General features: G+C 48.2%; 1 protein-coding gene across 3 annotated transcripts in view; it reads right to left on the bottom strand.

Annotated features, from left to right (window-relative positions):
• Positions 1 to 6,248: 6,248 nt before the first annotated feature.
• The window catches only part of TLN2 (talin 2), a 429,824-nt gene continuing 413,186 nt past the window's right edge, over positions 6,249 to 22,886 (bottom strand). Inside the window, exons 55-59 of one of the 3 annotated variants that reach the window (XM_059372168.1) lie at positions 14,736 to 14,861; positions 12,533 to 12,595; positions 12,214 to 12,441; positions 9,095 to 9,220; positions 6,249 to 7,131 (exon numbers count right to left, since the gene is read on the bottom strand). In XM_059372168.1, the coding sequence (XP_059228151.1) occupies positions 7,003 to 7,131; positions 9,095 to 9,220; positions 12,214 to 12,441; positions 12,533 to 12,595; positions 14,736 to 14,861 (672 nt within the window). In that variant the 3' untranslated portion in view covers positions 6,249 to 7,002. Of the gene's footprint in view, positions 7,132 to 9,094; positions 9,221 to 12,213; positions 12,442 to 12,532; positions 12,596 to 14,735; positions 14,862 to 22,886 lie in introns of those variants that run through there. The other 2 variants (XM_059372169.1, XM_059372170.1) reach the window with 2 other exon arrangements.

The raw sequence follows: 22,886 nt of genomic DNA, 5'->3' as shown, positions 1-22,886 counted from the left end.
AGGGCTTGGGCCAGAAAAACTGCGGGAACATCATATATCATGCTCCTTCAGAGATACCCAATGTACATGCGTATCTGACTTACCCTGAGACACCTCAAAGACAATTCTTAAGGTGCTCACTTGTTGAACACTAGGTTTCTTAAATGCATTTGCCTGAGAAATGCCCGTTTTCCCTCAGGGAAAACGAGAAAGCTCCGTTAGTGTCCCATGGAACCACACTGCCCCCTGTGGTCAAAACCAGCCAGGACTCATAACCAACCAAGGCCCATGAGGCAAAGGGCCTTCCTCCTTAGGAACAGCCCCTGAGGGTAAGGGGCAGAAGTGTGTCCCTGAGACCTCTGCCTCTACTTACCCTTCAGTGTCAGCCCTCTTCAAGGTTCCCCCTCTCCACCCCCCTGCCTCTCCTGCATCCTTAGGCCCTTCATGTTCTGCTTTCTTATCTCTCGCTCCCCCCACCCCAAACGGCTTCCTATCCCCCCACCCCAGAGCCCTGCTGGCCTCTCAGCCTTCCTCCCAAGGGTATCGACTCCCTCCAAGGAGACCGCCTTCCCCAGGAAGGTCTGACCTCTGGAAGGACTGTGCCTTTTCTTGTCTTCCACCTTCCCTCATGCCCAGAGACCATCCGCTGCACCCTTCCTGCTCCCCCTGTAATATCAGGGTGCTGAGAACACAATCGGAACCCCTTCTCACTCTGGGTGCCTAAAGACTCGGGGTTGAGCAGGAAAAACCCGTTTTCAACATTTGGTTCTGGGCTCAACAGAATCAAACTTCTCTTTCTAAAAGTAAGACCGAGAGCAGAGAGAGACCCAAGCAGGCAGGAAGCAACTCATGGCCGCAAGTGTGGGGAGGCCATTCCTGCCCTTCTCAGTGCCAGCCCCACAGGGCACCTCCAGGCCAGCCAGCATGGTGGGGGGGTGGGTGGCTGGGGGGGCTCCTCCTCTAGGGGGTTCACTTAGCAAAACTGCTGCAATCACATCCTGTCCAGGGCAGAGAAGTTCAAATGAAAACCTCCAGTCACATTTCTCCGCAGCATGAATCACTCTTGAGCACTGGGGTTTTCCACTCAACAGAGAGCTGTCATTTGAGAGGAAAAGACCCCAGACCAGGATTCTGGACACACCAGGTGGAAATAAAGCCACAGCTGGTACTTAGTTACCTGCGTGTTACAGAACAAGCCGTTAGGCACTCACTCAGGAACCCCTGGGATTGCCCCCTCCAAATACCTCAGGACTTACCATCCTCTCCCACAGTACCCACCCTCCTCATCGTCCCTGTCCCCATGGCCCAGCAGCCCCTCTAGCATGTCCCAGGCTCTGCCATGTGCCCCTGCATTCTATCTGGTCACCCCTTCTCCTTCTCCCTACCTCTGCCTGCCTAATTTCTAGGCAATCTTCCAGGTTTATATAGGTTCTCCACATACTGTTGGTTAAATACACGAACTCTGGAAACAATCTGGAGTTTGAGCCTCCCCTTTGCCACTCACTAGCTGTGCGATCTTAACACAGTGGCTGGGAGATCCCAGTTGTGGCTAGCTGTGTGGCCTTGGCTAAGTTACCTAACCTCTCTGTGCCTCAGCCTTATCATCTCTAAAATAATATGAGTGCCTACGTGTCCTGCTTTACATGGATGGGGTGGGGATCCCATGGTGTAACAAAGGTCGGCTCCTGGCAAGTGGTGAGTGTACAGAAAGCACTGGCTATCTAGAGGGGACACATCCATTCTCTGATAAATTTAAGCTGCCCCGACTCCCGGCAGCAGTGCCTCTTACAGTGGCATCTCCTACTGGAGAGGTTCGGCTCACATCCTCTCCCTTTGCTCTGAGCTTTCCTGGCAGAGTTGCCTGGGCCCTGATCCGCTCCCCGGTTGCTGACTTCCCTTAGCGCATCTCCACACTTTGATCCTGAATTCTCAGGGGTCAGGATCTCTCTTCTGATCTTCCTGCAAAGTGATTTATCTGATAACAATTCTAAGTGCTCCAGCCTGACACAGAGCCCCTCATGCTCCTGGCCACCCTCCTCTCTGTGCCATTCACCCCAAGCCCTGACCGCACTGACTTCCTCCCTGTTCCCCTACGTTGCCCACCCTGCATACAGCAGGTCTCTGCACGGGGTGGCCCCTAGTGCCCCAAATGCCAGCTCTGGCCTCTTCTCTGCCAGGAAAACTCCTCTACTCCTATTCATTATAGGCCACATCCATTCCTCATGAAGCCTTGTCCCAACTCCAGGGCTCTGCCCTCTTTGCTCAGGGTCCTGGCTCAAGTGTTTGCAACCTTATCCAAGGTCCCCGGCTTGGGTCAATCTGATTGAGCTGCACGGAGCAAGGAGCTCACTGGCCACTCCCATGCCTTACTGTATCTGTGTGCTCAGCCCCAGCACTCCTGGGAGCTCCTGTGTGCTCCCTCCCTCCCTCCTGGACTGTACCATTGTCTGGGCCATCATCTGCCATCCCTCCCATCCCCATCTTTGTCAACTCAAAGATAGAAAAAAAAAATCACCGATTTGCTTACAGATCCTACACCCCCATTTTAAGAGGGCAAATAATCCTCTTAGTTGTGACACAGACCAGGGACACTCTCTGTTGCCATGGTGATTCTTTGGTATGGCCCTCTTGCAGATTCAAAATGCCTGGACTTTTCTGAGTCTGGCTTCCCACCAAACAAGGACCCTGACCAGACAGCCTAGATGGCCTCCCTCCAGAAAGGAAAAAGTGCATCTCTGCGCTGGCTGTTAAAGGGGAGGCTGATCTCCCGGGGTCAGGTCCCTGTCAGGGCAGGAGAGCAACATATATACTGACCCTGTATTTAGCTGCGCAACCTTCCAGTGAGGTAACACCCATGGTCAGCAAGCCCCAGGCTGATGGTCCAGGAGGCCTGCTTCTTTCAGAGGAAAATCACGCATCTTGCTACGCACGGCCTATTTCTCTGAATTTTCTCTGGAGTCAGCAAAGCTATATGGAGCCCAAGGTCCCTGTGGCTTTGCCTCTGTCACGTGTGCACACACGTTTCCTCTAACAAACGGCAGGTAAGCACGGTGTTGTGGAGTTTCTCTCCCAGGATAAGAACACATTCTGCTCCCCCTCCCCCACCTGTCCCCCATTCCCAGGAGACTCTCACACAGGTTCATTCCTTTAAAAGTTTATTTCTGGTGAATTAAAAAAAAATAATTTATGCGACCAGATCAATAAAGACATTAGGACACAGGGCAGAGCTTAACTTTCCTGTTTGCTTCGAGATTTTGCAGCCAGGTAAGAAGGTGGCTGAGGGAAACCCAGCCTCGTGCTCTGTGGAACCAGGAGGTGTCGACGCTGACAGGGTGACTGAGACGTGGTGGCTTATTGGAGGGCTGGGAGGAAGGCCAGATCCCAATCTCTTTTCCAGAAAAGAAATGTCTCTCCATCGTTTTGTTTTGTTTTTTTTCTTTTTTTCAACAGAAGCTCTGTCACGTGCCTGTTCCTAATGACCATCAACAGCAAGCAGATGCTCAGGGAGATGGAACAGTAGTCTCAGGGACTTGGGGACCTTATGGGGGAAGATACCTTCCCCCTGAGGCCACCTTCTGAGGCCAACACCCAGAAGAGACCTTGGGGATTTGGTCCCGAATCCCTAGAACAGCTGATAAACTCTTCGAGTTTCTGAATGCTCGCTTCTTCACCTGAAGGGAACGTTTGCCCCCAACTTCTTGGTTCCCCTCGGAGTCTCAGAGGTGGCTACTCCCTTGACTGGCAGAGGGGACACCTTCTCCAGGGGTCCGAGAACTGAACATGCTCATAGTCTGTGCTGGGGCTTCAAGGCCAGAACCCCCAGAGGCCCTGCCACAGTCCAGAACCTCAGAGCTGGGGGAGATGTAGGGGTTCGCCACTGAGGAGGCGAATACCTGTCCCTTCAGCCTGGTTCCCTTTGACCCAGGGATGGCTTTGGTGGTGGGGTTCACTCTCCTGGGGCATGGTGAATTTTGGTATTTATACATGGATAAATGAGGAATGGGCTTTGGTTACAAGAAACTCACGGACTGATGAAACACCCAGAAAACACAAAGGGAATGCCTCTGAGAAGCCCGAAGAGTTTTCCGCAATAAAGCATTTGCTGTGGTTCAGGTGGCTCTTCTGGGTGGCCAGAGGGTCCAGGACACCTGACTGCACAGCTGCCCAGGCCTCGTGGTACTGCTCACCCTGCCACACCTGCTGGGACACCGGCAGAGTTTGAGCAAGGGTCCTTAACTGAATGCGGCTTCAAGCATCCTTACCCAGAGCCTTCTGAAACACAGCACCAAGCAAAATCCAAACTCCCACATCACTGAGCGGTTCTGAGGTCAGTTCTGGTTCCTTTTTTGACCTTCCGAGATAGAAATTTCTGAACACGAAGCTCAGCTGGAGGTTTTGAAGCCCAGTGTCAGTTCCCCTCCTGGGGCACTCACCTCCTGTCCCTTGACAGGAAGAGAAGCAATTCTATGCTCCAGGCTGGGACAATTTTTACCTTGAAACCATCCTCTTGTTAGATGCCCCTAAATGAAAGCTTGCACCCCATATGCAACTCCTATCTGCATTACCTCCTTCTGAAGAGCCAGATGCCTCCTTCATGCCATTTGGGGGTCACATGCCTATGAAATAACACAGTCTTTCAACCATTTGATGAAATGGGAAAAGAGCAAGGCAGCTGTGAGGCCATTCACATACACGTATGCAATGTGGACAAGGAAAAAACCCGCACCGCGCCTGGCGATACCAAGGAACCAGTTTCTCCAAGCTCCTAGCAGCAGAACCCTTGAGACAGGTGCTTATGCATACAGGTCCTATAAAAATAAATTTCGATCCACGCCTGTTCTCTCAAGTTGTCAAGGACAGGCCTGTCTCCACTGGCCTGTCTCCAGAGGACTTTATGTGTCAAAAGCATGGAGATTTTCAACAACTCTGGGGTAGAGAGAACTCACTGCCCATCCCCGCCTGGCTCCTGGGATGCCAGGAAGTGACATGGGACATGGACAGGGGAGAAGCACATACAGAGTCTGGAAGGAAATATGGTGAGGGTGGGCCATGGAGGGGCTTCCCAGGTCCTGCTACACAAGGCCATTAACACACCTTGACTCTGAACCTTCCGGTTTGAGAATGGCCTCCAAAAGCACCCTGTGTCTGCCCGTGGAATGTCTCTTGGGGAGACCCCCACCCCTTGTCCATGGGTCCCTCAGCTTTCATTCTGAGGGGTGCAGGGCTGCAGCCCAGGGGAGGGATGAAGGGTTGTACTAGCTATATTCAGGGAAAGCCCAGAGTGTGCTAGATTCTCCGAGAGGCCAGGGCTCTGCTGCTCCCTCCTCTTCAGAGCTGGGGCCTCCATCTCCCCCAGTGCCCTATATCCTCTCTCCACTTGCTTGTTATTTGCACTGTATTTCCTCTAACTTCCTACTTGTCTGGAAAAGAAATTCTCTGTGTAGCACTCGGAAGTCTCTCATATATATGGGACATGGTCACAAGTTTCATTAAAATTTACAACTATGACATGGGCTAGAGTCTACTAAAGCAGGCCCATGTTAGAGCACCCACTTTTACCCTGGGTGGAATCCAGAAGCCATACTGTGGAGGAGATGGGGCACCATGTTACTACAGGGCAGTGGAGAATGGCTGTCTTCAAAAAGCAAGTGCCTCCATCCCACTGTCTTCCCCTCAGGCGCCTCCACCCCCACTGTCTTCCTCTCAAGAATTCTCTCAAAAACACTTGCTACCTGGCATTAGGATCTATTACACAAGCTATCTGTCCTTCATGTACTGTCTTGATTAAAGGCTCAGATGAAAGGTAAATTCAAGGTCTTACAATGCCCTTTTAAGGAAAGGGCTCTGAAAGGAGAACAAAAAAGAGAGAAGGGGGTGGGGAGCAAAATCCTCAAGGGTGGCATCCAGAAGACAGACTCTGGAAATACCACATGCTTTTACTTGTAAGATGCACTGGTCAGCACAACTGTCTTGTTAAAGGTTCACATGGATTGTAGGATGCATCCAGAGTTTAAGCACACTGAGACACAGAAAAAAGGTCCACTTTGGGTTGTAGGACAGGCGACGGATTTTGAAAGAGATGCCTTGCAATCCTGAAATCTAACCATTTTGGGAAAGCAGAGAAGCCAATGGAGGACCGGGAAGGGGGAGTCAGCACAGAATGGCTTTATTCTAGCTGAATCCCCACCTCGAATGCTTTGGAGGACTGTCACCTGGAGGCGGCGGGTTTGTGTGGGCAGACTTGTACGAACGGAAACAGCTCTGCAGAGGAAGGAGCCCACACGTTTTATTACAGCCCCCGCTCACCAAGCCCTGGCAGTCCCCTGTACTCCTGACCTTTGGATTACGGAGGAAAAAAAAAAATCATCGTTCGATTTTCTGGGCCACAGAATACAAGACAGGTCTAGATTGTACAAGGAGCTTACACACTGAGGCAAGAAAGCGTGCAAATGGGAGCAGGAATTCTCCACCCTCTGGGGGAGCCAGTGCTTGAGACACAGAAGGACCTGAGTTGCCCTCCTGGAGTCCACACTGGTTTACATTTCTGGCTTTTATTTACCGTGTCCAGCTCCAACTTCCATCTTCTCCTGATAGGGAGAATAACATCTAGGACATCAGTGATTTTCCCCCAAGCCATTCTTTTTTTTCCTCTTAAGATTTCACAGAAGGCCCAGGAGTGGGGCCTAGAGAAGGACTGACAAAAAGCAAAAGTGTCTGAGAACGACATAATACTGACTTCTCTTTTTTGGTAACAGTTCACGAAATGTGTGTCCCTCTCTCCTGAGATACGGTGAGACATGAGGGGAGGTGGCGAAGGAGCTGTGGGTGGGACACTGTACCGTGTGACATCACGATCATGCAGCCGGTGCCCTACAGGACAGAGACGTGAGAATGAGCACGTGGCTCTGGGTTGGCCCCAGGGGGAGGCAGGCAGTTTCCAGGTAAGTGCCCAGCCTCTCAGGAACACTGTCTGTCCAGTTCTTGCAGGGCTCTCCCCTGGGGCATGCCATCTTGGTTCTGGCCTTATCCTTCATCCTCCCTCAGCTCAGTGGGTAGGAATTTATACTGTTGTTGGCGGATCTGGGCCAGTTTTTTCCTTGCTTCTTCCAGTTCGCGTTCTTTTTTCAACATTTCCTCCTGAGCGGCAATGATCTAGAAGGAAAGCAACAAGCTGGATGGATCTAAAGCCTTCCAGGAAGTCACCCTCCCCAACTCCACTGCCTGCCCCATGAGCTCTCACAGCCTCCGCTTTAGGATGACACAGCAAGACAGCGGGAGTAAGTAAGTATCTTAGCTCTGGAGACCAGCTTCTGGGCCATATTCTGGGTTTTGAGACCAATGACCCACGAAAATAAGCTGACTCCTGGCCACTGATTTAATAGCACACATCTACTGCACCCCTACTATGTACCAGGTGCCGGTGTAAAGCACTTTATGTGGAATATTCTATCGTCTTCCCGGCAACACGGTGAAGTCGTCCCTATCAAGGGTCCCATTTTTCCAATGAGGAAACTGAAGCTGAGAGACGTGGGTCCACATCCCTGAACACCCAGTTGGTGGAGCAGGACCTGGCCAAGTGTTCCTGAAGCTAAAGCTGGAGTCCTTAACCATGTGACAGTGTTCATATATTTGTTTCATGCTTCTAAGATTTGATCTTAGGAATATTGGTTAATAGATATCAGGTGAAGAAAGCTAAGTTTGTGTTCAAGAAAGTGGATAGATTTCCTTCTTGTGGGCCCTTTGGGAGCCCTTCCTAGGCTCATGATCACTGTGATAGTCTAAGCTGGAGGTGAAGAGGGCAGGATTTCCCACACTTATTTGATCAGCGACCCTTCTTTGTGGAACTCCTCAAGGAACTAGTGTATCAAGGAAGAGATTCTGAAAGAAATGCATCCAGTATATTTCGAAACCTAGGGAATGGTTCAAGAGGGCTAAGGAAGGCATGGGGGTGAGTAACTTCCTGGTATGATAAGAAAACCAATCTTGGGCACCTGGGTGGCTCAGCTGGTTAACCATTCGCCTTCATCTTGGGTCATGATCTCAGGGTCCTGGAATCAAGTTCTGCATCAGGTTCCCTGCTCGGCGTGGAGACTGCTTCTCCCTCTGCCCTTCCCCCAAACTGGTGCTCACTCTCACTCTCTCACAAAAATAAATAAATAAAAATCTTAAAAAGGGGCGCCTGGATGGCTCAGTCAGTTAGGCATCTGCCTTTGGCTCAGGTCATGATCCCAGCATCCTGGAATCGAGTCCCGCATCGGGCTCCCTATTCAGCAGGAGCCTGCTTCCGCCTCTCTCTCTGCCTGCCACTCCCTCTACTTGTGCTCTCTCTCTGTTAAATAAATAAATAAATAAAATCTTAAAAAATAAATCTTAAAAAAAGGAAACCGTTCTTTTTTTAGCACATACCCTCCCCAATGTCCATCACTCAGCCACGCCATCTCTCCCGCCCCCCCTTCCCCTCCAGCAAACAAAGAAAACCATTCTTGTATAATGGATTTATATTAACACATACCCCAAACTACAGGCTTAATTTCCTTAATGTTCCTCACTACTATGCTCAAGAATGTAATCCTTATAGGCCAGAGGCCCGTTTATCCTTATATAAGTTCTGTTATGGGGTTACCATTCATTCTCTCTGTAGAGCCAACTACCTGGAGTGGGGTAGTAGCTCCAAATCCATCCTTTTATTTAAATGATAATACTATTGTCTTCCAACTTCTCTTCTTCCCCTTTTCTATAACAGAATCCCTGATCTGGGCTGGGCACAGGGCTCCTCAAGAAAGAATACTACATTTCCCAGTATCTTTTGCAGCTGGGTTGGTTGGGCATGTGACTAAGGCCTGACCAATGGCACGTGAGAGGAAGCAAGGGTGGTTACTGACCCATGTTGGGCCAACTGGCCAAGGCAACATCTCAGGGATGGTGGGGTAATAAGGCAGATGGAGCCTGGGCCTCAGATACAAAGGAATCAGCACACCATTGATAGACTGCTTACACCCAGACTGTTTCACAAAGGAGAAATATCTCCATCCTGTTTAAGCTATTGGTGTTTTGTATCTCTGTTAGAATACCATGCCCATCTCTGGAGTAAACACGTCTGGATTTAATCACAAACCTGAGCAATGCCCCCTACAAACTTTGTTTTCACTACAACATCATCATCATCAGCTTTGCCAAATGCTGCCTTCTGGGCTGCACGAACAAGATTATCTGAGGCTCTTTTCACAGCATTTCCTGCTGCCTGGAGAGGGAGGAAAAAAACATATATTATATCATTAGAAACAGCCAATTTGGATTCAGCAAGAACAGACATGAAAGTATAGTTCATGGAACTCTGAATCAATTTATCTTCCTATCATCCAATGATAATACAGAATTTCTCTGTTGTTAGGATCCATATGTCTGTCTAGCCGTCCACCGATTTCACCAACACTGGCACCTACCTAACCTTAGGTCATTCACAGAGAAATGAGATCCAGTTCCTGTCTCCCAAGGAACACAGATTTCTGAGGGGGGATTTTACTTATGAAAACAGATGACTGTACCAGTGTGAAATGTGTGTTAACAGAAGCATGCCCAGGGCTCATCTCCTTGGTCTAGAACACTACCTCCCTCTGCCCCAACCAATTAAGACAAACGCAAAGTCTTGCCTCACATAGATAGAACTTTCTCTGTCTGCTGTGGTCTTACCCACAGCTCCCCACAGCGCTCCCAGAGTGCTCTGTGCATGCTTCTGTGTGGCCTCTCCCACACCTGTACCCCTCTCCCTCTTGGACAGTGAGTAACTCAGGGACAGAGGCCATGTCTTTTGTCTTTGCCTCCCTAGCGGCTGGCACAATGGGTGCCCAGGGCTGGCACCCACTGAATGCTTCTTGAGGGAATGAAGGCTAGGAAAGCACAGCCTCACCCTGCACGGGGGTACTGGGAGCTCCACAGTAACTAGGGCCCCCAAAGACAGGTATGTTTTTAGAGGCACAGCGGGGCTCCAGGCCATTGTTAGAGACGGGTAAAGAAAAGCTTTCCAATGTGAAGTCTAGATCTTTCATAAGAGCTACAGCCCACAATGGCTTATTCTTAATGAGCATGAAGCATGGCTCTGGGGACTTGTCCTCTGCCCCCTGAGGTTTGAAATTTTCTTTTAATGGTGGTCCAGGCTTCATTAAGCCTCCCATAATCCTTGCCCAGTCCCCCTCAGAGTCAAGGACTTGTGCACGGGGATGAGCCATCAGAAAGTTGAGTGGTGGGTGATTTAAAGTGACCCATGGAGACCATGAGGGCTTGCACTAGAAGGGAAGGGAATGCCAATTAATATATGACAAGTTCATTCTCAAAATAGCTTTATGAGGTCAGAGGTCACCGTTGTAGTTACCTGATACAGCAAATGGATTGAGTTATTTCTCCGAGACCCTGCAGCTAGTATGTTACAGAGCGGGGATTCGGACACAGATCAGGGTGGTCCCGGAGAATCTCTGGGTCACAGCAAGGGGCTCAGAGGTGACACTGCAGCACCCAGTTACAGCGGTAACGATGACAAGGAGAGCTACCGTGCTTTGCCCGTGTAAGTCCTCGAGACTCACATAAGTATGTTCACATCTCTTGACCTTCATAAGAGCCAGTGTGGGCATCTCTATCCTTATTCCACGGCTGAGGCGGATAAAGGCCCAGAGAGATGAGTGATCTGTGTTAAGATCATGAACTTAATACATGGCAGAGGCAGGACCTGAACCCAGGTCTCCCTTAACTCAGGATGTTTTCCCCAGAAGTGTTCCTCAAGTCCCCAAGCCACACATTCACCGACATGTAACTACCCATTTCCCCCCGGGGTTTATCCCAGGAGTTGAATTATGGTAAGGGAGGTGGGTGAGGGAGACTCAGGAGGACCGAGCATCAGAAACACACTTCGGGACTTTCAAAATGAAATGAGAGTCCCCAATGTCAGTGAAATTGTCCAAACATTTCTGCCATTTATGATTTTATTCATGACATATAAAATTTTTTTTCATCCATAGAGATAGTCTGCATTCTAACACTTCTAATATCTAGGAAATCTAGAAAATTGGAAACAAAATGTCCACAGTATAAGGAAATTGTGGCAAAGTCAGGTGATGTAGTATCATGCAATCATCAAAAATGAGACTCATGGAGCATGGACCAGTTAGCTTTACATATAGAAATTATGAAGCCTTTTCTTCAAATAAAAAGCTATGTATGATAAAACGTTACGTGAAAAAAAAGCAGAATGTCTCTTGCTGTGATGACAAGCAGACAGTTATTTTGTATAGACATAGAAACAGGAAGGAAAAAAATGGTAACATTTGACATGTGAAGAGGTTGAGCCTCTGTGATTTTTTTTTTTCATCCAAACATTTCCTTCTCTGTGTTTAAAACACTTCTGTAATTAAAACAATCAGGAAAGGGGCGCCTGGGTGGCTCAGTGGGTTAAGCCTCTGCCTTCGGCTCAGGTCATGATCCCAGGGTCCTGGGATCAAGCCCCGCTTCGGGCTCTCTGCTCAGCGGGGAGCCTGCTTCTCCCTCTCTCTCTCTGCCGCCTCTCTGCCTACTTATGATCTCTGTCAAATAAATAAATGGAATCTTAAAGAAAAAAAAAATCAGGAAAACTCATATGCACTGGGAGGGATTCGATTATAACTTTCATCATGAGCACATTCTCTGGGCTCTGGGAAACCTCAGCCACAGTCTTCTAGAAATTTCTCAGTCCTTTTCCTCCTTTCTTTCATAAACAGGGCATGAGGGCCCCTACTGAAATAGGTGCCGCCTCAGGTGTGAGAGATGTGCAGATAAAGACGCAGTACCTGCACCTAAGAAATTCATGGCCTTGTCAAAGGCTTCTAAAAATAAACGTGGTGGTCCCCAGTGACAGGAGCCATAAAAGCGGTCTGGCCAAGTACTCTGGCAGGAGAGAGGAGGGAACAACTGCTCAACACACAGCAGTCAGGGAGGGCTTCCCAGAAGAGGTGACTCTGGAGATGAGTCACAAAGAACAAGCAGGAGATCACCAGGTGGGGCTGGTGGCGAGGGCCAGGACATTCTGGGTGAGCGAGGGCCCCAAGGCATGAGACCAGAGGCACACATGGAGAATGTCAGTTTGCTGGGGCAGGTGTAGGATGCATGGCTGTACTGGGTAGAAAATGAGAAACGTGGGACAGAGTTGCTGATGGAAGGCCTGGTGGGTCATGCCAAGGAAGTGAGACTGTCCCCTTTGGAGACACTTACCCGCTCCAACAGGAGTATTTTCCCACCAGCATCAGTGACCATTACCTGTAGCCGCCTCATGGCCTCTGAGTCCTGGTCGGCCTTCACCTTGCAGGCCACAAGCAGCTGAGCCGTAGAAGCAGCGACCTGCTTGGCAGATGAGATGAGCTTCTCCTCACTGGCATGCCCCTGAACGGAGGCATTGGCCGCCTCACAGAGACTGCTGGTTGCAGCTGCCACCATCCGGGCCTGGGGACAGTCAGTAGAGAAGTGACCCAAGGCCCAAACCTCCCTCCGGGGATCCAAAAAGCAAACGGGAAGGAAGGAAAAGGTGACTCACGGCAGAAATCAGCCCCTGGGACCACTGTCCATCATCGGCAGCATTGGCAGGGATGGAGCCCACCTAGAGAGTGGAGGGTAGAAATCTGTAATGAGCGCTGGGAGGTGCAGAGGGACCTGCAGCCTCTCAGACTCTACCTCACTCTGGAACTAGAGAGGAAAACATCTCATCAGACACACAGCACCAACAGCATGAGAATGGGACACCATTTCTGTCCCTCCAAGTCTGTTCCTGCACATCCTGGCAGGGGTCCCTCTGGGCCCCGGGGTCTTCTTCAGAAACACTCAGAATGGCCACCATTTTGTTGCTAGGTAGAGCGTTTCTGGGCCAGCTGCTCAGGAATGAGGGATCAGGGCTGTCCTCCTACGCTTCTTTCCTCTGCTGACCTTTCTCCATTTCAAACATAGGAGCCATGGAGGCCTCTTCTTTCAAGGGCCAAGAGAAACTTAAATCTCTCCTGATCGCTGACCCTAAAGCCACGCTGTGACTTTCTGGCAGGTGATGGGGGCGGGGGGTGGGGTGGGGGAAGTAGCTGGTGCCTTTCCTTCAGTGCAGTTGATGGCAGACCCTTGCCTTAAGGAAATACAGACTATTTTGTCAGGGGTCAGGAGAGAAGTAGGAAGCTGGACGTTAAGATGATCTCCGTTTCTATTTAGAAATTACATCAACAAGTGGAACATTTTCTGTCCAGATGCAGAGGGAAGAGCTTTGGGAGGGAAAACCTTTACAGGGTGGGAGGTGCCTGGAGAGGTCAGAGGGAGTACCTCAATTTGAATATGGAATTAGGGATCTGTCAATTATTAGGCGCCATACCAAGGCTCCGTGAACATCAGGTAAAACCCCAAGGTCCTGTCTATAAGCCTATAGTTCACCCTAGTCCCGTGGAACCAACCTTTACCAAATTCTAAATGCCTGAATATATTCAACAAATGTATAAGCAAGTTAGGTTCTCTTAGAACCTAGCAATTTGGCTCACAGTTGGCCCTTTATCAAGGTACTGGAATTTTTAGGTAGGATATTCTTCTCAATGATCCATTTTTAGTCTTTACATACTGATTGGTCAATAAGTACTTAGGTGAGGTCAGCCCTCTGCTGCATCTACAGGACATAAGGGAGAAGCATGAAGGGGCAGACTGCATGCCAGTGGAGAGACAAACATAGATATGTTATATATATAATAACAAACATACACACATTATATATATTATATATATAATAGCAAACAATACAGCACACAATGGCTTAGAAAGAGGAGCCGTGGTATGCGGGTTGGACTGGGACAAACTTTAGCCCACAGGAGACTTCGTGGAGGAAGATGGATGGCCACTGGTTGGACATAACTTCCTGTCCGTATTACAAGTTGTGAGGTCAAGGCACAATCGTATTTGTCTACTTGTACATGGACGGCAAAAGCCTTTTAATATCAAACAGAAGTATTTGACAATTACGGTGACCAGACTCCCCAAACCCACAGCCTGACAGGATTTCTGTAGTGCCTCCGGATCTGAGAGGCTCTCCACAAGATGCAGTTTGGATGGAGACAAATCCCACGGTGTATGGAAACAACACGCGGAATATTTTAAACTGGGAGACCCTCCCACACCCAGCATTAGTCTAATATACTATTAATCCTCGGGTCACCGAAAGAGAACTATGCTTTCATGCTAATGCAGATGGAATGGATGACTGGGGGTCAGGCCCATCAAAGAAACCTCAGGTTTTAAAACCAGATTGGCCTTTTGAACAGCGGGCTCAGGAAAATGCTAAGGGCAGAGCTGGACAGCATTTTGCCAGAGGCCCGAAGTACGGACTGAGTCGCTGGAGATGGAAAACTGTATTATGCCGCCCCCGACTCTGGTGCTCCCAGAGCCATCCTCTAGGAAAATATGATAGTTTACATCTTTAAATAGCTTCATATACAGTGGGACTATAAATGTCTTGTTCAGAGCCTGATCGCTGCCTGGAACAGGATGCTTTCTTTAACAAGAAGCAGATGATTGGCCCAGAAGCCAAACCCTTCATTCTGGATGTCAGGTTTAAGCAAGCAGAGTTTTCAGTGGGGCAGACATGGGCAGCTCAGGGAGGGCAGGCTCAGCAATGGTTGCCCGGGGGGCCAGGCCACAGGCCTTCCCACCTTCTCTTTGGTCCTCAGAGACTCACACTGTCCGAATGTCCCAGCAGCTGGCTAGCGCGGTTCACCTACCTTTCCTTGGGCCACCAGCTCCCTCTGGGCTGCCGAGGCCGACTTGACCAGGGCACTTGTGGCGGCAGCAATGGACTTAGCAGCTTCCAAAATCTGTTCTTCAAAATCCAGGGTCTCGTCTGCTTGCTAGAACAGAAGAAAATGACATCACATGCCATTCGCATCCACGAAGGGTGCTTTTTGCCAAACCACTTACTGCTTGGTCACCTGGCTCTTCATCTGTTTATGACTTTTTTGTCTACACCCAGGTAGAAAGGCCAGAGCTGGCAAAACGCCTCTCCTTCTGCTGCCTCCCACTACCTCGATTCTAAAAGGTACAAGCTGCTAGCGGTGGCATTCCACACAAATTTCCAGTCAGGAAATTCCAAGACAGACTATTTTTTTAGAACGGAGTTTTTAAACAGACACAAATTCACCGTGAATAAAATATGCTCAAATGGTCCTGTTGGCATCAATAACGAAAATTTAAATAATCCCTCATCAAAGCCCAAGGAGTGGGTGGTGGTATACTCTTCCAGAGCCTAAAGCTCAAAAATTGGGTTGAAGAAAGGAAAGGTGGCTAGGAGTTGTGAAAAGCCTTATTTTTCTTGTATTTGTAAAAACAAAAGTGACAAAGCATTTGCCATCTCTGTGGCTGAGCAGGGAGAATTCTGTACCAACCACAGATCACCAGAGGCGGGAAGGACGCTGAGGCGACATGACGTGCAGGTAGAGTCCCCCGGAAGTCTAGAGCCTGGCTCCAGCTGGGGAAGGACACTGACCACCCCATGCAGGTGCTGTCAGGCTGTGAGGGCTCTGCTCCAAGTTCATCAGCACTGTGCCCCGTGCTGGCAGAACAAGCCAGGAGGCTGGAGAGCAGTGCTGGTAAGCGTGGCAAGTGCAAGTACCTTGGTCCCAGGCTGGCTGGGAGGCAGCCTCACCATCTGGGGCAGTCAGACTAGACGCCCTCCAGGTCCCTTCAGCGCTCACGTTGTATGAACCTAAGCAGGGTTAAGTTCCCCTTTGGTTATAGAAGGTTGAAGATGGGGCTATTATCTTTCACGCATTGCGATGATGGTCAGCTAGAGCAATACTTTTCTTTATGTGCCAAAAAATAGATAAATTTTACCCTCTGAACCAATTTTAAGTGGACCATTCAGTGGCCACAATGTTGTACGATTCACAATGTACATTAACAATGTACATTCACATTAAGTATATTCACAATGTTGTACAACAGCAGTATGTTTTTAACAGCAGCTACTGTGTGCCAAGTTCTTTGTTAGGCATGTCCATGTACATTTCTTGTTTAATTCTCACCAAGCAAGAGGAAAACAAATATTCTACTGTAGAGTCGTTCTCGTATTCACAGTGAGAAAAGTGAGGCTCAGGGAGGTAGAATGCTGTGACACGGTCATATGGCGGCATGAATTCAGACTCTAAACCAGATCTAAACCTCAGCCTCTCTGTTCTATGAGGGTATGTTTTTACTCGCCTGCTTGCCCGTGGGGCATCAGGGAGGACCAGCTTTGTAGCAGAGGCTCGGAGTTGGCCACTAATGGTCCCATGCGAAACATCAGGCAGGATGGATACATAGATACATTTTCCCCCCAGTTCCTATTCCTTACTGCCGCATCTTGAACTATGAGAGATGCCAAGCTCATTTTTGTTTTCACAACTCCAGTGTTATCAAAATAACATTTCAGGGCCCATCTAGGGACTCTGACAAATGATGCCAGCATTTTAGAAGTCTGTGGACAGAAGCCATATATTCTTTCTTATCTGACAAAGTCTTGCTCTAGGAGCATTCAGGACAGAAACGAATTCAGTTGCAGTGGATTCATTCTGGAGGAGGGAGCTTATAGGACTGGTGGAGTATAAAATGTGGTTATTGAAATAGAAAAACAACTCATTATAAGACACTCTGGCATAAAAGATGCTATTATACATAGGCTCCAAGGAAACTGCATTAGGTGAACTTGAATTAAGAGCCTTTTTGGAAAGTTATTCTACAAAAAAAAAAAACTCAAGCGTGTAACAGATTAAGGTACCAGGGGAAACCAGGTAAGTTCTGAATCCAACGGGGGGCCCCTTCTACTGGGGCAGAGGAAATGGAAGCCCATGGTGGCTTCTTAATGTGTCCCAGATCCTTGTCTCTGGCGGGCTCCAAGGTGTGTGGAGTACCCCATCATATTTCTGATCTCCCAAATTTTAGGATCCACAAAACTGGGACTTTCTTAAAATTAAGTGCTAACTCTAAGCATGGGGCAGATCTAATAGAATCAACTTGTTCCTACCAATTTGACAGGCCTCACCCACATCTTCCGTTGCCCTGAAGGCTTTTTTTCCCCCCTAGAACACATACTTGAAATAGATTCTCAGTTTGGAAATATTTTTGACACCCACAGATTCTTCTTGCAATGGCAACTGGTATAAATGTCCGCTGATAAATTTTTGTTTTTTGTTCCATCACATCTCTATGCTTTAAAAAGGACATGGCAGAAAGCCTCATCTCTGGGGGATATTTGCTCTGACTAAAAAGCACCAAGAAGGGCTGAATAAAGCTGAATGGGATGGCTCTAGGGGCGGAGGGCTAATGTTTAGACACCGTAGGCCAGGTTTAAAACTAAGACAAAACACCCACCTCTCTCTCCTGCTGGAAATAAATGTCAACACCAGGTGTCTCCTTATGCCATACACAACTTCTAGCCTATAAGATGGGATTCTCCCTGAGCCAAGGAGACTCGGAAATGTCGAGGTGTCCCTGTCAGGGGTGCCCGGGTGCCCCCCTGCTCGGTTCCCACCAGCACACGCCATGGCCTCTGGGAGGAGGACCGTAACAGCTAAAAAGGTGCTCCACTGCATTGCAGAAGAGGAGAGAAATGGAATGGGTTGGCTTTCAAAGGACCTTCTTACAGAAAAGGATCATAATGAAACTGCAGGATTTGCCAACAGAAGAAGCCCCATTGTAGCTGGGAGATGGGGAACACTGAGGATGGTAATGTGGCGCTTCCACAAGGAGACCCAGAAGGATCCAGAGACCCAGGGCGCCACCAACTTAAGAAAACGCTCTTATTAAGTGGGCTAATGAACAGAGAGCCTTCCCTCACAATCACCCAAGGATCTGGTTCAAGACGCAGACTGTGTCTCAACAGGTCTGTGGCGGGGCCTGGGAATCTTCCTTTCTGATAAAGGTGGGTTGCTCCACGGGAAATGCTGGCCTGGGTGAAGGAAAACAGACCCCGGTTAACCCAAGCCTACCAGCCTGTCCTCTCTTCCAGGGCACGGGCTGTGTTTTACTCAACGGATGTGGTCTCTCCAGCACACAATCGGGCAGTGTAGACTACATGATAAATGTTTGCCGAATGAATGTATCCATTCAAAAGGAGTCTCCGGAGTTCTAGAGTTCAGCCAGGGGGCAATTTACATGCTTGCAGCAGGAGAAACGCAGCGAGTAAGCATCCACATCAGGAACTGTCCATTCTGAGTCCCTTGGGGAGGAAGGCACGCGCATCTAGGCGCTGGCTCCTGCGCTGTTTACGGCCAGGGGCTGTTGCTTGTATGCTCTGCCTGCACCCCACAACTGCATCCACAGCCGGCTGTGACACGTCCTCAGGCGTCCACAGAGGTAAACAGCATTCCCAGCATTGTACAAGGGGGCTCTCTTACTAAAGCAGCACCAGGAGAAAGAGTCCTAAGTGTACGAACTAAGACTCTGCTCTGCTTCACGAGCCTGTTAGCTACAGCCTCCAAGGGCTGAATCTGTCCTTTCCTCCCCTGTTCAGTGACCCTTCCTCTGCTCCCCTCCACTGGGAGAAGGCCACTGGCCCCTTTACCACCCGCTTTCGGAAGCTGTCGTTGATGGACTGCCCACTAAGCTCCAGCAGAAGATGGACTTAGCCTCACCTTGGCTTTCTGGTAGCTGCGAGAAAGGCCCAGGCACTCTTTTGCCGGTATTTTTCCTCTTTGGTGCTCTCCTGCAGAGCGCCTCTTTTTAAAAAAGTTAGAGGTCTGCTAAGGTTCCTCTGGGGAAAGGTCACATTTGGGGCTGGTTCCCTTGTTGGTGGCTTCCTGTGCTCTGGAGAGCCTCTGAGGACCCCCATCTTGCTCTGATCTGTCTAATGTCTCAGGAGCTTGAGTTCCACTGGGGTAGGAGTGGCAGGGGGACAGATGGAAGGGAGAGGGAAGGTCGTTCCTCATTTATATTTTGCCTTTTGGCCTTTTAGGGATTCTGAGGGCATAATCTTTGCAGTAATTCATTCACTTCCTGAACCTGCCTTCCTTTCTACCTCTCTGATGGGGGTGCTATAGGTAAATTATAAATATACAGAGAGCAATACTGACCCACAGTAAATGCTCAGTAACTCCTCGCAATTAATTTCATTATAACTTCCCTCACTACATATATTCCTTGTGGTTTTATTTATTTTTTTTATTTTTTACATGTTATGTTAGTCACCATACAGTATATCATTAGTTTTCGATGTAGTGTTCTGTGGTTCCTTACTGGCTTGTAACACCCAGTGCTCATTACAACTCTTGCGGTTTTAAAAACAGTTTTTTAGACTTCGGGCTAAGCCAGTTTTTCTCTCTCGGGATCATTTTTGACTCATAATTTGGAGAAAGGTTCTAACTGCCATTTCTGATGATAGCCTAAAATTATCATAAATAAAAGCCATAATCCAAATTTGAACGGAATATCAAGTAATACACGCTACAGACTGGAGCTGCTTCCAGCTTCTCCCCCAACACGGAGACAGGAGGTGGGCCCTCTGGGCTCTAAGTCAGTGACCTGCATGTTCTGACCACGTGACCTTGAGCCGTGGCTGCCTTTCTCCAGGGATCCATCAGGTTTCTGTTAATAGCTTAAGGAGGAACCTCAACTCACCCAGTCCTTTAGTTCAGATGTGTTACAATTCCAAATGAAACCTTTCTTCATTAAGAAGGTGCTGGCTAAAATAACCAGGCACTACTTTTTCTCTGCCTTCTTCTCCCGGTCTCTCATTGCCAACCTCCTCTCTAACAGATTCTGGGGCATATACCGCAGAGAAGAAGAATGCTTCTGTCTGTGGTCCTTTCACTTGGTCTTTTGTTTGTGAATTACATCCCTGTAGCTCCTCCCCACAATGATCTTGGAGGTGAGGGAGGTGATGGTACCCAGAGGACAAGGCTCAAAGGTCACTGCCCTGAGGTCGGCCTTCCTCCCTGAAAACCTCCTTTAAGGGACTGCCTTGCTAAGAGCCGATAAACACAACAGTCACTTTTCTCACAACAGGTGGGTGCATCACAACGCATGGTGCCATTTTTCCAGGTAGGAGCTGTGCTTTGCTCTGTGTTTCTTAAAGTCTGCAGAATGCTTGCTACTCAAAACCAGGTCGTATCCCATCTGAAACTTAAAAAAACCCTTTGGACATATTCTTTAAAAGTGTAGACATTTTGCATATAATTTAAATGTCCTTGAGGGAAACAAGAAGGCCAACACCAAGAACTCCCACCACACCAGGGAAGCATTTTCTGGCCAGTTGGAAGTGTGAGTGGAATAGGCAGCCACATTTCTCCTTTTTTATTTGTAGTGAGTCTGGCTGCTCCTGGTCTGCTTCTGGAATTGAGGGGAGAGGTACCTTGGTGGGGGAGACCTCAGTCTGCACCCAAAGACTCAACTGTAAGGGCCATACCAGCTTTTCTTGTAGAGGCCCCATGGGTGGGTTATCTTCAAGACCCTCACGTATACTATAAAAGAAAATTTACAAATGGGAAAATACTTCAAATAACTAGACCTGCCAAAAGTCCCAATCTGGCCTCACCCCTTCTGAAAGCTCCAGGGAAACAGTAAGTAGTCCCAGTGGATGACAGAGAGAAAGCAGTGCCAAGTGGTTTTGCCTGCCACTTGGGGAGAGACCAGCCTTTGTACCCAGATAAGAAATAATGTATGTTCGTGTAGCATCCATTAGAAAAGGTCCAAGCTTGCACAGTTAGGATCTTGGGAGTTGGTTTTCCCATAGAACCTATTGTTTCATTAGGGCATGGGTTTGTTTGTTTGTTTGGATGAAAAGTAGTATCAGTGAAATGATCTTTTCATTGCTACTTCTGTTAGGGAGAAAAATCCTTCAAGATCATTGGGATTTCAGAAAAGTCACGTACATGTTTACTTAGGACGCACGGACAAAAAGGATAATGGAATGCTTTCAAATATTTGATTAGATACACCCACCACATGGTAAGCTCCTTTGCTCTGACTCCTCTACATGTCTGCGAAGGGTGTGACAAGAGCAGCTCCACCACTGGCAGGGGTCACCAGGAACATGAGCTAGCTGAGCTCCGCAATATGGAGAAGGCTTCTAGACCTAACCAGGGGAAGCCTTCCTGACTCATCTGTTCAAACCACTGGCTCGCCAACCGTGTGGGGCACTGCTTACATGCATGCACACAGACGTGCTGTTAAAGGAGCACTGCTTCTCTGCTCCAAAGAACTAAGCTACGGGCACCATAGTGCTCTTTCCAGAAAGCAGAGCTCACAATCTTTTGTTGAGAGAGATTAGAATGAACACGCACATTCTTTGCAGGCTCCTCTAGGGGGAGGAGGTCAAAGCCAACCAAAGAAGGCTGCTGTGTGCCGAAAAAATGTTTCATAATCCCAAACTTCCTCTTGCACCCAATTAGGCTATTGTCAGCTTATTCTAAATGTGACCAACCTCTACTGACCAGTTAACCTCTTACAGGAAATTCAACAGACAGAGTACGGTCTGCACTGCATTATCTGTATTAGATACATGCAGTCCTAAGCAAGTGTATATAAAGCCCAGTGACTCACCCTTCCTACCGCTGGTATGGCCGATTCGGTTTATACTATGTGAAGCTATGGGTGGAAGGGAAAGTTACAGAGAGCTGATCTGTGCTTGCATTTTTGCAGAAAACTTGTTTAAGAAAAGGACTAATTTCAAAGCAGAGGATCAGGACAAAAGTGAACTACGAGGCAATGTCTGAGTGTTTAGGGCTGATAATCCCGATGTTTATCCCATGGCACAAACATGGGCTAGAACCTTCCATTTTTTTCCACTGAGCATATCCCTTAAGGATTCATTACTGCACAAAACTAAGCTATACAGAGTATCTCACATCCATAATTATGATTTGTTTCTACAACAAACAAAAGAATCTAGCAGTACTGACATGCTACAAGAAAAAAAAAATGGAATATGACATCATGAAAGGGAATGAGCACCCCATCTTCTAAATCTGCTTGTGATTTTAACGTGTTCTTTCCTGTTGCCTTATAAGCTATATAAGGAACCCCCGGAGACAGGGCAAGACACTGTAGGAATATGTTTGATATATAGTTGGATTAAATAACAACCTAATATATCAAACATATCACACAGAGGCCTGCAGAAAAGGCATCCAGGTTGCACTGGGCTCGAGAACAGGCACCGTACGTACGGCAGGAAGTCCATTACCTGTCTGTGGAGCACAGGCTGCTTGTACGTGTGGAAAACGGCGCCATTGGCAACATCGCAGGCTCATGCACCAGAGCTCACCAACCTTCCCCTTTTGCCTTCCTGCCATCTTCCCAAGCAAACAGTGGAGCTAATGGTGTGAATTTGTTATTCACATCTGGGAGATTCCAGGCAAAAAGAGGTGCTTAAATTTTAAGGTCCTGAGCTGGGAATATACCAGGAATCATCTTCATAAACAATGAAGCATTCTACTTTTAAAACAGGCGACCTGAGAATGTGGTGAGCAGAATAATTTCAACAATAACAACAAAAAACCCCCCAAAACAAAAACCCATTGCCCTTCCCCAGTACTATTCTTCAAAGCAGTGTAAATGCCCCACGGTTACAAAGGAAAGCATTATCGGCTCTGTGCTGAGGGCTTGTGTGGTTGTGTGTAGTTACAGGGAGAGGAATGTGAGAGCAAATGCTTATTCCTAGTATCCTGAGGATTCCTTCCTTATTTCAGTTATGGAAGGGCCTGGAGAGAACTGGTTAACCACAAAAGACTGGTTGACGGTGGGGTCAGATTGGACTTTTTTTTTTTTTTCCCAATTAGGGAAATAAATTCCTATTTATGTAAAGGCAAGAAAGATATTTTATTTCATGCAGTTATTACCACAAAGCAGAGGGTACTCTGAGACAGGCACAAAAACCATAGTTTGGGTTGACGGTTTCTTTA

Source organism: Mustela nigripes, chromosome 13 (assembly GCF_022355385.1).
Source record: "Mustela nigripes isolate SB6536 chromosome 13, MUSNIG.SB6536, whole genome shotgun sequence".
NCBI classification, from domain to species: Eukaryota; Metazoa; Chordata; class Mammalia; order Carnivora; family Mustelidae; genus Mustela; species Mustela nigripes.
The sequence above is the reverse complement of the archived record's forward strand: the minus strand, read 5'-3'. Positions and strand labels throughout refer to the sequence as shown.